Source organism: Chaetodon trifascialis, chromosome 23 (assembly GCF_039877785.1).
Source record: "Chaetodon trifascialis isolate fChaTrf1 chromosome 23, fChaTrf1.hap1, whole genome shotgun sequence".
In the NCBI taxonomy this organism is placed as follows: Eukaryota; Metazoa; Chordata; class Actinopteri; order Chaetodontiformes; family Chaetodontidae; genus Chaetodon; species Chaetodon trifascialis.
Genome location: NC_092078.1, coordinates 117,501 through 132,500, shown reverse-complemented (window position 1 = coordinate 132,500; position 15,000 = coordinate 117,501). Strand labels below are relative to the sequence as shown.

At 47.1% G+C, this 15,000-nt stretch overlaps 2 protein-coding genes and 1 pseudogene across 4 annotated transcripts in view; 2 read left to right on the top strand and 1 right to left on the bottom strand.

Annotated features, from left to right (window-relative positions):
• Positions 1-7,535, top strand: part of mogat3a (monoacylglycerol O-acyltransferase 3a) — a 12,098-nt gene extending 4,563 nt beyond the window's left edge. The window contains exons 4-9 of one of the 2 annotated variants that reach the window (XM_070993123.1): positions 1,111-1,254; positions 3,554-3,684; positions 4,414-4,457; positions 4,584-4,674; positions 6,450-6,558; positions 6,670-7,535. In XM_070993123.1, coding sequence (XP_070849224.1) covers positions 1,111-1,254; positions 3,554-3,684; positions 4,414-4,457; positions 4,584-4,674; positions 6,450-6,558; positions 6,670-6,824 — 674 coding nt within the window. In that variant the 3' untranslated portion in view covers positions 6,825-7,535. Of the gene's footprint in view, positions 1-1,110; positions 1,255-3,553; positions 3,685-4,413; positions 4,675-6,449; positions 6,559-6,669 lie in introns of both variants that reach the window. The other variant, XM_070993121.1, reaches the window with a different exon arrangement.
• Positions 7,536-8,300: 765 nt separating this feature from the next.
• LOC139351080 (TSC22 domain family protein 4-like) overlaps positions 8,301-15,000 on the top strand; it is a 14,712-nt gene continuing 8,012 nt past the window's right edge. The window contains exons 1-3 of one of the 2 annotated variants that reach the window (XM_070992748.1): positions 8,301-8,927; positions 13,306-14,041; positions 14,115-14,230. In XM_070992748.1, the coding sequence (XP_070848849.1) occupies positions 13,376-14,041; positions 14,115-14,230 (782 nt within the window). In that variant the 5' untranslated portion in view covers positions 8,301-8,927; positions 13,306-13,375. The remainder of the gene's footprint in view (positions 8,928-13,305; positions 14,042-14,114; positions 14,231-15,000) is intronic. The other variant, XM_070992747.1, reaches the window with a different exon arrangement.
• Positions 11,637-11,759, bottom strand: LOC139351870 (U2 spliceosomal RNA; annotated as a pseudogene).

Below are 15,000 nucleotides of genomic sequence, written 5' to 3'. Positions count from 1 at the left end.
TCTGTCTGTACCTGTCTGTCTCTCAGGTGTGCTGGTAGCTGTGCTGACCTGTCTGTCTGTCCGTACCTGTCTGTCTCTCAGGTGTGCTGGTAGCTGTGCTGACCTGTCTGTCTGTCCGTACCTGTCTGTCCGTACCTGTCTGCCTCTCAGGTGTGCTGGTAGCTGTGCTGACCTGTCTGTCTGTCTGTCCGTACCTGTCTGTCTCTCAGGTGTGCTGGTAGCTGTGCTGACCTGTCTGTCTGTCTGTCCCTGTCCGTACCTGTCTGTCTCTCAGGTGTGCTGGTAGCTGTGCTGACCTGTCTGTCTGTCCGTACCTGTCTGTCTCTCAGGTGTGCTGGTAGCTGTGCTGACCTGTCCGTCTGTCCGTACCTGTCTGTCTCTCAGGTGTGCTGGTAGCTGTGCTGACCTGTCCGTCTGTCCGTACCTGTCTGTCTCTCAGGTGTGCTGGTAGCTGTGCTGACCTGTCTGTCTGTCTGTCCGTACCTGTCTGTCCGTACCTGTCTGTCTCTCAGGTGTGCTGGTAGCTGTGCTGACCTGTCTGTCTGTCTGTCCCTGTCCGTACCTGTCTGTCTCTCAGGTGTGCTGGTAGCTGTGCTGACCTGTCTGTCTGTCTGTCCCTGTCCGCACCTGTCTGTCTCTCAGGTGTGCTGATAGCTGTGCTGACCTGTCTGTCTGTCTGTCCCTGTCCGTACCTGTCTGTCTCTCAGGTGTGCTGGTAGCTGTGCTGACCTGTCTGTCTGTCCGTACCTGTCTGTCTCTCAGGTGTGCTGGTAGCTGTGCTGACCTGTCTGTCTGTCCGTACCTGTCTGTCCGTACCTGTCTGCCTCTCAGGTGTGCTGGTAGCTGTGCTGACCTGTCTGTCTGTCTGTCCGTACCTGTCTGTCTCTCAGGTGTGCTGGTAGCTGTGCTGACCTGTCTGTCTGTCCGTACCTGTCTGTCTCTCAGGTGTGCTGGTAGCTGTGCTGACCTGTCTGTCTGTCCGTACCTGTCTGTCTCTCAGGTGTGCTGGTAGCTGTGCTGACCTGTCCGTCTGTCCGTACCTGTCTGTCTCTCAGGTGTGCTGGTAGCTGTGCTGACCTGTCTGTCTGTCCGTACCTGTCTGTCTCTCAGGTGTGCTGGTAGCGGGGGCGTTTGGGAACTTCTGTACGGAAGCGACAGGTTTTTCTCATCTGTTTCCTGGACTGAAGTCTCACCTGCTGATGCTGCCGTTCTGGTTCAGAGTGCCGCTCTTCAGAGACTACATCATGTGTGGAGGTACGCAGCAGTCTGTCTACCTGTCTGTCTACCTGTCTGTCTGTTTCGTCTGATGGGTTCATTTGCGTTCACACGTTCAACAACATTCAAGACTGGCCAAAGGCTGTAAACAAATGGCACGCTGGTCCATCATTGGTCAGAATTTTTACCTGGAAGCGTCGCCTCGACACGCCTCCTCTGTGTGGTTTTCTTCCTCTGCAGCGTGAAGCAGCAGCACGTGTGGCGAACGCTTTTCACCAGAGGGTGAAGGATTCATTCAGAAGCTCGAGCCCGAGTTCATCGTGCCATCGAGAGCTAACGTTAGAAAACACACTGAAAAACACTTTGAGGAGAACAAGGATGAGCTAAAAGTCAAGCTAGCCAGTGCAGACAAGCTGGCCGTGAGCACAGCCTACAGCTAGACGTCACTTCGTCAGCGCTGCCTGGAGATGCTCAGGAGTAACCGGTGAGTCACAGGTTCATGTGTGTTGGGCTATCGATAGCAAAATGAACTGAACCTGGATCCCGAACAGGGTCGATCGCAAAACCAACCACTCTGTCCACATGTGACCAGACGACCTGGACCTGGAGATAAACTCTCCTGCTGCTCCAAACCAGCCAGGTGTCAATACACCCTGAAGCTCCTGTTGAGGTCTCTGCTAAATGTCAGAAAACGGCAGATTCTCCACAAAAGATGACACCGACTCTCGTCACACTGATTTAAACTGTGGATCGACTGTTTCATCAGAATTCAGGCCAAAGTGCAAAATTCCCCAAACATTTACGGAACAAGACAAGTTTGTGTCTGAAAGAGGTTTTTTTTCTGCTCTGAGTCTGTCTGAACTTTCTCAATCAGCCCTTTGTACAGCTCTGAGTAAACACCATGTTACAGGTCAGAGCAGGAGGAGGCAGAAAGCTGCTCTCTGATTGGCCGTCTGAGCGGGATCACATGCTGCTGAGATCGATCAGTTTCATCAGTTAATGTTAAAGGTCCGATGTGCAACATTTTAGGGGGTCTGTTGGCAGAAATGATCATTAGTACACTTTATTTGAAAAACGCTTTTTAAAACACACAGTAAACACACATAAGATAAGATAAGATAAGATAAGATAAGATAAGATAAGATAAGATAAGATAAGATAAGATATACCTTTATTAATCCCACAGTGGGGAATTTTCAGGTATTACCTATCATGAAGATAAAACTCAGTGAGAGACAGACCAGACAACAAAAACAAGGACAACAAAGCTCAGAGTGCTGATCTATAAATACTAGATCTATAAAATCTATTAACATTTGTTCTCAGAAACCGTCCAAAGAGACGAGGACGGTGATTCCACACGGTTGGAGCTAAAACAGCAACGACACCATCACCTTCTGTGTCACAGCTGGATTTCAGCATCTGTAGAAGACAACAGACATCTGACGTCTGTGATGTTTCTCATCTGAAGAAAACAGGACTGAAGAGCTCAGAAGTCCTAAACTGATCAAAGACTCTCAGCAGAAGATTTGATCAGAGTGAAATGAACCAATAAACCGAAAAGTAAAAGGATCAATTAGAAGAGTTTCTGCTTCGTCAAAGGCAACCGTCAGGCTGGTAGGATGAGGACGGAGGATTCACCTTCGTCTGAACATTATTGTGTGACCGTCAGCCAACTTCAGGACTTGGTGAGTGACAGTTTTCTCAAGGATTCTGGATAAGGAGGGTAGCTTGAAGACTGGACTGGACTGGAGGAGGGACAGTGAGCTGCAGTGTTTCTGAGGATCTGCAGGGAGACCGGACGGTCGAGTGGTGCGGATGGTAAAGCCGACAGCGGAAACCTGGACCTCAGACCATCGATCTGCCTACAACAAACCATCAGAAATGTTCACAGTCAGCAGACGATGAGGCGGGAGCCACAGGCTGGTTAATGTGCTGAACAGGAAACTTGGGTAGTTACTTACTATTACTTATGCCAGAAAAGTGTGCGGCTCGCACATCTTCATCGTCTGTTTCCGTTTGAAGAGGAGCTCCTTCATGTGGAGGCGACGAGCTTCAGCTTTAGACCATTTGCTTCTGGGCTGCTGTAGAAGGTCAAAGTGCAGCAAAGGTAACGCATTCATGGTCCAGAGTGTCGTTACCTTAGAATGAGTGCATGTCTCCACAGGGAGCAGGTCCTCTTCCACAGGGTCCGCCATGTTTCTGCAGGAGCTCAGAACGGTGTTTTTTGTGGCCGTCGTTGGGGAGGACGAGCCCGGCGCATTCAGTCTGCAGCCTCACCACTAGATGGCAGTAAATCCCTGATTGAGGTGACTGGTTGGTTTCCTGTGTCGTGTAGGTCTGGTGTCGAGCTGTAAGTCCAGCCTGTCGTACCTGGTCAGTCGTCCTGAAGGAGGTAACGTCGCTGTCATCGCGGTGGGCGGAGCTCCAGAGGCTCTGGATGCTCGACCGGGAGCTTTAACACTACAGGTGCATTTTTATTCTTTTTTATTATTAACGAAAGTGTTTGATCCAACACTCACTGACTGAGTGAGTGTGTGTGAGTGTGTGTGTGTTTGTGTGTGTGTGTGTGTGTGTGTGTGTGTGTGTGTGTGTGTATGTGTGTGTGTGTGTGTGTGTGAGTGTGTGTCAGCTCTTTGGTGTTTCTATGTGACCCTGTTTGAAGGAGTGTTTGAGTAGACTTCACCTGAATTCTGCTCTTTCTACTCATTTTGATTTGAAATAGAAAGAAAGAAGAAAAACTGCAGTGTGACAGGTGATTCCACCTTTTCAGTGCACAGAATAAAAAAGAAAATAAAAAAGAGTTTGGTCTGTAGCAGCTCTATATGGAAAGTGTCCTGAGACAACTTCTGTTGTGATTTGGCGCTATACAAATAAAATGGAATTGAATTGAATATACCTCATATATTCAGTGTTAATAATAATGATAATATGATGACGGTTGTTTTTGAGTTTTTTCAAATGGAGCAAACTCTTGACGCTGTGACATCTGACAAAACCAAGACGACGATGATCAACCTGCTTTTAGGAGGATGAGTCAAATGTCAGAGTGAGCGTAGGGTTAGTCAGTCACATTTGAAAATAAAATAAAACTTAAGTTAGAATAAACCCCAAAACATGAGAATAGAAGCAAATCAAAGAACGTTATGTCTTGTAATGTGGACAGAGACTGAACGTCTCATCTGTCTCCTCCTCCAGGTCCGAAGCAGGAAGGGCTTCATCAAACTGGCTCTCAAACACGGGTGGGTGGAGCCTGTGGAGGGGCGTGGCTCTGAGGGGTGGAGCTACAAACACTACACTGACTGTGTGTGTGTGTGTGTGTGTGTGTGTGTGTGTGTGTGTGTGTGTGTGTGTGTGTGCGTGTGCAGAGCTCAGCTGGTTCCCGTCTTTTCTTTTGGAGAAAACGAGCTGTTTGATCAGATGGAGAATCCCACCGGCTCTCCTCTGAGGAGGCTGCAGGTCAGAGGGCAACACTCACCGGCTCACTTCAGTATTTCATTTGTACAAATGACCCAGAAAAACTCAGTGTAGTAAAAAGGATTGCGCTGCTGAGATCTCGCCAGAGAAGAAACACCTCTGACTTGACTGCTGCTGAGACGATATTAGAAAGAAGCCACAACACGCAGTTTGCATCAGTCTGAAGGTGAAGTCTGGAATAGGACTGAACTGGATCCTGAACATGTATGAGTGAAGGATGGAGGAGCCAATCAGATTGATGCACACGTCTGTAGATAGAAGTACACGTGAAGTCTACGTACTTATGTTAGAAGTATAAAGAACACTGATATCACAGACGAGTGGTGTGCTCAGTCTGACTCCTGAATGTCTAAAATCCTCCCTGGAAAGAAATGATCTCAGTAAGGTTGATGGAATACGTGGCAGCCCAGACAGCACTGCAGCGTGACGTAACGGAAACTAAACTAAACTAAACTAAACTAAACTAAACTACTGAACCAAACTACTGATTTAATCCACAGCACCAACTGATTTCTCTTACTGAAGATAGATGAGGCCTGAGAGATCAAGTTATTTTGTAGTGACAAACAAAATAGTATCATCAGCAAAAAGTAACAAACATAGATGAAGATGGAAATTACTGATACTTGATTATGGTTGACATGTTCCTGAAGTCACTCTAACATCTAACAAACAGCTTTGAACCAGTGTGGTACTGCCATCATGACCACGCCAGTGACGCTCACTTAGAGCGCCCTCGTAACAATATGTCCGCAACCGCATCATAAATCCCCAGCGAGCACCTGGAAACCACTGTTGAACATCTGAGAAGGGACTTGGCCACCACATACGGTTCATGCAACCACGCAGAACCACCAAAAAAGACACAGTACATTGCATTAAGCTTGAAAGGAACTTACAATAAGTGCATTCAACCATGATGAGTCAACACAATAATATTGAGAATCATGCAAATACTTGACGTGATGTGAAGGTGCTCCATTTAGAAACACCAAGAGGAAGAGTTTTTTTTATTATGGGCCCATGTGCAGTCTGAAGAGGTGAGTTTTCCGTCTGAAGATGTTGAGGGTTTCTGCCGTCCTGTTGTCAGTGGGGAGCTCGTTGCAGCGTTGTGGAGCCATTACAAGACACAGTCTGGATTTTGTTAGCGGTAGCTGCAGCTTCTCATAGTGAGGGAGCAGCAGAGTGTAATGGACGGGCTGGGATGTGTGTTTTACCATGTCCTGGTTGTAGGTACCATGTAAGTACCATGGACTTGAATCGGATTTTGGGAGCCACCAGTAAACGGCGCCGGTTGCAGAGGAGTGGTGTAGTTTGATATTAGCTTTGTGTAGGTTGAAGACTGACAGAGCTGCTGCATTCTGCATGAGCTCCAGAGGCTGAATGGCACATGCACCTGACCAGATCCCAGACCAGATCCTGCACCACCTCCTGCGTGGGGAGCAACAACAAACTGCACAGCGACCAATCAGAATGCCCGAACAAAAACCGAGCAACCACTTAGAACACCACGGAACATCTTTGCAGCAGATCAGTAGTCATGAAATATTGCCCAGTCACCATCCAGCAACATCTCAGAAGCACTTAACAGCTACGAAGTAAAGGTCAAACTACCTTTGAGCACTTTTACACATTCAGTTTATGGTTGTTTGTTCCATTTGGCTCGACTGCTCGTTTTGAACTAAATGACGACTGCTGATATGATGCTGAGGTGTGCCAGTGTGGTTTGATATCAGTATGTTGGCCTATGTCCACAGAACCGGCTGCAAAACGTCATGGGAGTAGCGATGCCTCTGTTTCATGCCAGAGGAGTTTTCCAGTACAGCTTTGGACTGATGCCCTACAGGAAGCCCATCCACACTGTCGGTAGGACTCTTATGTTACCTGATGGATGCCACTTTAATCTGTGTGTTTGAGGTGATGTTGTGCTGTTAGCAGCAGTTAGCGTCTAAGATAACCCCCCCCCCCCGTTTTCAGTGGGGAAGCCTATCTCTGTTGTCCAGACTCCCAGTCCCAGCACTGAGGACATCGAGGGTCTTCATGAAGTTTACCTGCAGAGTCTGACTGAACTGTTCGAGCAGCACAAACACACCTACGGCTTCAACGAACACCAGCACCTCACCTTCATATGATTTTCAACTGTCAGAGTTTAAAAATGTGTCTGATTTTTCCACAGAACAGCGCAATGCTAACACTGCTAACAGTCTTTTTATCGTGTTTGTTTGACCTGGAAATGCTAACACTGCTAGCAGAGTTCAGTTTGGAATGGTAGCATTTCAAGCAGAGCTTTGAAACATTCTTACTGTTTGTAGAGCGCCATGGTTTGACTGAAGAATGCTAACACTGTGTTCAAAGGCCATTGTTTTGTGTGAGGAATGCTAACAGTGCTAGCAGGGCCTATAGATTTAAATGGGTAATGCTAAAATCGATTTCATGGTGCCTTTAAGAGTGATGTGAGGATGAGTTTTCTGTTTTCTGACATAAATTGACATCTGATGATGATGATGATGATGGAGCAACAGATGATCGACAAAGGACTGGTGTGACATCATAGTGACATCACAGAGGAGATGGTGTAGTCTGATTTTGATGATTCTGAGGACACAAATATGAAAAACTTATGAAAATTTGTTGATTTGGATTTTTCAGATTTTCATTCATTGTTCACGTTCAGTCTGTGTATTATATGTACAGTTTGTTTCAGCATCAAACTGACCTGAGAACAGTCGCAGTAAGTTTGCTCCTGAGCTCAGATTCAAAGCTTCAACACGATGATGATAATGAAGAATAAATGAATTGTAAAAATAAAAAAATCAAGGAGGTGGTCTAAGCCTCCTGCTCTCAGACGTTTGCATGAGCACATAGATGAAGAGTATTCATGGTGAAGGCCCTGATGGAGGTGGAGGAGGTGGAGGCTTGCAGTAACAGGCTGACTGCAGTGAAGCTAACTGGCCACAAGAGGGCGCCAGACTAAACAGACAATAACAGCAGTGGTGGGAACTGAAGAACTGAACAGGATCCAAAACGAACTGATTTATTTTCAGGTTTTTTTCATTTGACAACTTTGTGTCGAGTCTGGAAAAGAAGCAGCGTCACCACCAATCCTCCAAACCTCCAAACCACCAAACCTCCAAACCACCAAACCTCCAAACCTCCAAACCACCAAACCACCAAACCTCCAAACCTCCAAACCACCAAACCACCAAACCTCCAAACCACCAAACCTCCAAACCTCCAAACCACCAAATCCTCAAAACTGAGAAGGTTAGAAGAAAAAAATCAACTTAATTGTTTTGTGGCTTAAATAAAAATGTTCTGTTTCCTGATGAAATACAAATTTGTCAAAGTCATAAATCAGTGTGATCCCGAAAAGATCAGACGTCGTGTTTCAACGTAAACTTCTTCATCCAGCGTTGATTTGGTGGAAGCTGGAATGAGCTCGAGGATCGACCAAATTCTTGGTTCTTGAAAAAGGTTCATGGTGTTCTGGGACGGTTCCACGAGTTCTCTGCAGACCTCACTGAAGGAACCATGGTTTCCTGAGGACGAGCAACACGAGCTTCAATCGTTCGGTATCAAACTGACTCAAAACAAAAAAACTTTGTTAACGTTACGAGAAAAACACAACAGCCGTGCACGTGCTTCACTTCCTCTTGGCTCGTTCACGCGCACATCCCGTCACTTTCACGGACCTACAAACAGACCAGTGAGGGATGGATGATCCGGATCAGACCCCGAAGACCCGGACACGGCGATGACGATGAGGATGAAGGTGTTTACTGGACGTTTATTGGCTGCTGTGTAGAGACACGTGCGCTGTTCAGTGCGTGAGAGAGAGAGAGAGAGAGAGAGAGAGAGAGAGAGAGAGAGGAGGATGTGTTTCTGTTTAGAGGAGAAGAAGAAGAAGAAGACAGAGTAAGAAAGAAAAGGAGAAGAAGAAGAAACTTCCCGCTGCAGGTGGGGTCTTTGATGATGTAAGAGAAGAAGAATTAAATCAGCAGCAGCAGAAGAAGAAGTCGGAGGACTTACTGTTGGAACTTTTTGCTCTGTAAACTCTGCGCGCTCCCGACGCCTCAGGCTGTAACGCGCATGCTCCGTCCACACTTGAGTATAATGGATCGATTGTGCCACCGGGCCCGGTGGTGACGTCACCGGAGAGACACAGGACCGGAGGAGGGGCTGATCCGGATCAGGACCAGGAGCGGCGGGAGCGCGCTTCAGCTGAGTACATGAACGTGAGTGTTTGTTTACAACGATGACGTCAGAAGGTTTGGTTTTCAGTTGGTCAGTTGGGGGGGGGGGGGTCGGGTTAAAATGTTGTGACTCCAGCTGTGGCTGACGTGACTCTGGGGTCAGAAGCAGCTTCAACAGCTCAGAGATCCTCTCCAGGAGCGATGCGTCACTGCGCCGACTTTAACAGCCTGAAACACAGCAAACAACAACGAATAAATAATGAATTATAAAGTTAGTCAACATGAAAGTCAGTCCTCCAGATCATTGAAAAAAAACCTGTTTCTTCTTTCTGTGTCGTTGTCAGTGATCACGCCTTCATTGGGCTGTTATTGATCTGATTGATCTGATTGATACATGATCTAATAAACATACCTGCATGCTTCTTGTAATCACAATCAAAGTGTGGCGGAGCAATATCAAATTACTAAATTAACAACCCCCCCCCCAAGAAAAAGAAAAAAAAAGAAAAGGAAAAGAGCTCCTCAAAGGACATGGCATGGTCCACACACTGGTGGAGGGGTCTGTCTCTGCTGCTTGTCTCTGCTGCTTGTCTCTGCTGCTTGTCTCTGCTGTCTGTCTCTGCTGTCTGTCTCTGCTGTCTGTCCCTGCTGTCTGTGTCTGCTGTCTGTCTCTGCTGTCTGTCTCTGCTCTCTGTCTCTGCTGTCTGTGTCTGCTGTCTGTCTCTGCTGTCTGTCTCTGCTGCTTGTCTCTGCTGCTTGTCTCTGCTGTCTGTCTCTGCTGTCTGTCTCTGCTGCTTGTCTCTGCTGCTTGTCTCTACTGTCTGTCTCAGCTGTCTGTCTCTGCTGTCTGTCTCTGCTGTCTGTCTCTGCTGCTTGTCTCTGCTGCTTGTCTCTGCTGCTTGTCTCTGCTGTCTGTCTCTGCTGCTTGTCTCTACTGTCTGTCTCTGCTGCTTGTCTCTGCTGCTTGTCTCTGCTGTCTGTCTCAGCTGTCTGTCTCCGGCTGTTTGTCATCCCTTGCCTGTCCCTCTCAGTCGTCAGTGAAAAGAATGTAGAGGACTGGTGACAGGACACACCCCTGACAAGCAGACAAGCAAGTTTTCACCTTCAGTGTAATCTAAGTACTGAAAGTACAAATACACAGTATCACAGTACAAGTGGGTGTAGAGTGAAGTACAGCAGTGAGTGACTGACTGCCTGTGATTGAGGTTTCAACAGCTGAAATCCTGCAGACCCTGAACTGAAAACACACACACACACACACACACACACACACACACACACACACACACACACACACACACACACACACACACACACACACACACACATGTTAATCCAGGTTGTGCAACAGGCAGCAGAGTGAAGCAACCAGCAGCAGAACAGAGTGAGTCAGAAACAGGAAACACAGAAGAAGAAAATGAGCTCGAGACGAAAGCTGCAGGGCGAGAGACACTGACCATAACAAAAGAAGAGAGAGAGAGAGAGACAGGGAGACAGAGAGAGAGAGAGACAGAGAGAGACAGAGAGAGAGAGAGACAGAGAGAGAGAGAGAGAGAGAGAGAGAGAGAGAGAGGGAGAGACAGAGAGAGAGACAGAGAGAGAGAGAGACAGAGAGACAGAGAGAGAGAGAGAGAGACAGAGAGAGAGAGAGGGGAGAGAGAGAGAGAGAGAGAGAGAGAGAGAGACAGAGAGACAGAGAGAGAGAGAGAGAGAGAGAGACAGAGAGACAGAGAGACAGAGAGAGAGAGAGGGGAGAGACAGAGAGAGAGAGAGAGAGAGAGAGAGAGACAGGACGTGTGGTGAGACAGTTTCACTTTACTTTAACTGTAACTGCAGACAGACTGTGGTCTCAGTCTCTACTGTGTTTGTTCTTATCCTTTATGAGGACATGATTGGACAGCGAGGACTCATGTCCTGCTTGGGGACTACTGCAGGTACACCTGTCAGGGTTTAGACGTGCTCTCAGGTGAACATCAGGAGGTGAGCTGCTGTTAGACATGCACTGCTTACAGCAGAAAGAACTTGTTTTAAGGTTACTGCTCAGAGCTCCTCACTCAGACTGAAATCCAAAAACAACGAACGTTTGAGGAGCTGCCGCTTCAGCTTCATCTTTTACTCTTCATTCACACTTCAGCTGCTTTCATCTTTTACTCTTCATTCACACTTCAGCTGCTTTCATCTTTTACTCTTCATTCACACTTCAGCTGCTTTCATCTTTTACTCTTCATTCACACTTCAGCTGCTTTCAGTGCTTATATGTCAGCTAACATTTCAGAGCAGGCCAGTTAATTCTTACAGCACAGCCCATAAACACTTTAAACAGAACATTAGACAATTTTAAAAGAAAGAACCAGTAAGAGGAGCAGAAGTATAGAAGTTTTAAAAGATTAAAAGTGAAAATATCTGTCATTACGCTGCAGTATTTTATTGTTTTGTGTTTTGTGAAGAAGCCATGCTTTTTATGAAATAATTCTCCGTGTTTGACCATCGCTGGTCTGTCGATCCTCCGCGGCAGACCAGGAGCGGTGGGCTGCCAGCCGACAGCGGCACCCACCCATCGTCACCACTGGTCAGGCGGTGGTCTTCATGCATGTTTTTAGTGTTATTTAAGGAGGTGTTATTTAAGGAGGAAACCCGGGTTAACACGGGGAGAACAGGCAAACTCCACACTGAAAGGCTCCTTTTTCCTCGAGCAGCAGGCACCAGCGCCCACAGCGGGATTCGAACCGGGGACCTTCTAGCTGTGAGGCAACAGTGTCACCACTTGTGCCACCGTGCTACCCTAAAAAAAACCCTTATAGAGGACATATCTGATATTAAACTGAGAAGAACAGATACTACACTTGATCTTAGCCAAAAGAAGCAAAGCGAAATGTGTGCTGGTGGGAAAACAGATGTAGAACAGAACTGGACCAAGGACGGACCCCTGGGGAACTCCTCATTTCACTACTGCTCATTCAGATTTGTAACTGTCACAAAATAATCTCTATCATGCAGAAAGGATTTTACCCAGTTATGGGCTGTGCCAGGCAGTCCCAGCCAGCTTTCCAGTTTGTCCAGTAATACTGAATCTTGTATCAAATGCAGCGCTGAGATCCAGCAGAACTAAGACTGAAACTTTACCATTGTTTGTGTCGGTGCTGTGGTCTGGTTGAAATCCAGATTTGAGAGCATCAAAACCATTTAAGACACCAAGAAAAATGTTGCTGATATGAGGTGTTGTCAGTCACGGCATGTGGTATTATTTAATAATGATATGAGAGAAAAACATCGTCTTAGATTCTTAGTTCTATCAGTGACTGTTCAAAACTGTTTTTAAAGATATCGCGATGATCACAGAGATCGAACAGAATACTCAGATATTCAGAAGACGCACATTTTTAATGACATTCTTGTCAGATCGCTCTGCTTCCTTTCTTATGAAACTGAAGTCTGGAGGGGCCGATTCCTTAAGAGCAGCAGCACTGTTTCCATCTGAGCAAGTTTCACTTCAAATGAATGTTGGGGAAATGTTTTGGCATGTGGGTGGGCGATACAGTGCAAAGTTTACGTGGACAGTAGCTTCCCCTCAACCAGTTTGGATGTCTACCATAATTTCCAAATAATTGCCTGTGTGTAGAAGACACTATGGACAGCACAGACAGATGGGACGGTTGGCTGCAGAACCGTCCACAGGAGGGGACAGAACCAGACACACAGATGTGACTTTTCAGTGTGTTAAACAGGTGGACAAAGACAGGTTTCACTTGTTCAGACTTCTGTTCACGGATATCATTTGTGCCAACACGCACAATTAGCCAGGACCTCAAGGGCTTTATCGGCTGTAAGCTGGACAGTGGCACCTGGGAAATAACGAGCTATTGCTGAGCTTGCTCTGACATTCCAGATGAGCGAGCCACCTATCCAGGTTGTGATCTGACGTGGGTGTTGACGTGGGTTTGGAGCTGGTTACCTTGAAGGAGGAGTGTGGGCTCACAGGGACCAGAAGCTGGCAGCCTAGGGCCTCCTGCTGAAGGTGGCTGTGCCGGGCTGACCGAAGGCTCTGTGTTATCGGAGCTTTCTCCAGCACCTCAAACCTGTTTCCCAGATGAGGAAGTTCAGGAGGGTTCCAGGGCCTGAAGGAGCGGATGTGGAGCACATCCATTTCTTGGGTTTAGCAGCAAACATGAGCCAGTTTTTTCCTTGTATCTGTCTGTCGGCTCTGTGATGGCCGAGGGGCCAAGCCAAGCAAGGGAGGTGCTGGAAAAGCAGGTGGCTTCAGCCGCCAGCGAGTGAATGAGTCGCTCATCCTTTTATGTGATGAAGCCTGAAGGTCCGGTCTTCAAGTTAGGCAATTGATTGGGTTGAGTGACAGCTTCAAGTCAATGAAATGTCTCTCGTTAGTTCAATTAACAAGTTTTTTTCTTTATGTGTGTTTCAGTGAGTCTGTAGTGTGTGTGTGTGTGTGTGTGTGTGTGTGTGTGTGTGTGTGTGTGTGTGTGTGTGTAAGGATGAGTGGTGGTAAAAAGAGGAGTGGCTTCCAGATCACCAGTGTGACCTCAGACTTCAACCAAACACCAGCTGGCCAATCAGCTCCCAGCATGGTCCTGACAGCCCTCCAATCAGCAGCCTCCACCTCCTGCACGCCACAGGGAAGCTCCTCCCAGCCAACCACGCCCTGTCTGAAGAGGAAATACGTCTCACATGATGCCTCTGGGCCAGGGTCGGGTTGTTCCTCCAGGTTCCGGGTGGTGAGGCTGACGGTGGGCGGGGCTGGCAGCGGTGGGCGGGGTGAGCCGTATCGCCGTGGTCGATGGACATGCACAGACTTTATGGAGAGACAGGAAATGGGATTCAGACAGGTGTTAGACACCATGAGACACGCCCACTCCCTGGAGTCCCTAGAGATGATTGGCAGGGACATAGGCAGAGACAGAATCCACTCCCAGGACACTGCTCACCTGCTGGCTCAACCAATCAGAGGCAGGGAGGGCGTGGGTCGTGTACTGCGCAGCGGGCCGCCCTCCCCAACACACCAAGAGCCAATCAACATCCGGCTCTTGGACCACAAGGAGACAATGGAAGTACAGGGTTTTGACCCCAACCCTACACCTCCTTCTCCCCGCCCACGAAACATCCCTCCTCCTCTACGATTGGACATAGACGTCGCAGGACGGGTACAAACACACTTTTCTCTTGGAAGATCTTTGCTCATGCTCATGTCCACTCACCTGTCTCTGTTTCTGTCAGTCTGTCCTCAGGCTGTCACACTCTCAGCCCAGCTCCCCCCCTGCTGGATTGGACCACCCCACTCCAGCAGCCTTCAGTCTGGACCAAACCATCTTCAACCTGACAGGGGATGCCAGGTAGCTCTCAGATTTTTATTTTTTTGTATCTATTTGTTTACCTGCTGTGTGGAGCTTGTTGTTGTTGTGCTGTTTTTAGTCTCATGTCAGTCTGAAGACATATTTGATGATGTCCAGTAGAGAATCATTCGCTAAAGCTTAAACGTCATTAATGAAACTGATAACACCTCTGAGAGGGATCACAACCTTGAAAATACAATGAATAAATATTTGCTGGTGAGAATACCACAAATACTATTACTGCTACTGCGAGTAATACTACAAAGACAGTCATTGACAGTTATTAATGGACACACAAATGCTGCTAATCTTATCACAGCTAATACATACAGTAATATTACGAATGCTGCTTTTTCCAGTCTCATAAAACCCTAACACACTGTTCCTGAACCTACGGGCTGCGATATAACGGGCGTTTCTCCAGTCCTCTGTGGGTTGGTCATGACTTTTTTATCTAATGACATATTATTGTACATTCATTCATTCATTCATCTGAGCAGTTGGAATGGACATTAAAGATAGAGGTTAAGATAAAATCTAAACTTCTGGATTCATGTCAGGGAAATGTACTTGTTGCAGAATAAAAAGGAGAGTTAGAAAAAGACCAGATAGACAATACAAATCAACTACGTGTGTGTGTGTGTGTGTGTGTGTGTGTGTGTGTGTGTGTGTGTGTGTGTGTGTGTGGCCAATGCTGGAGGTTGTTGACCCTGCAGATCCTATACAGGGCAAAAAGGCTCTGAAAAGTACATTTTCCATCTTATATTTGT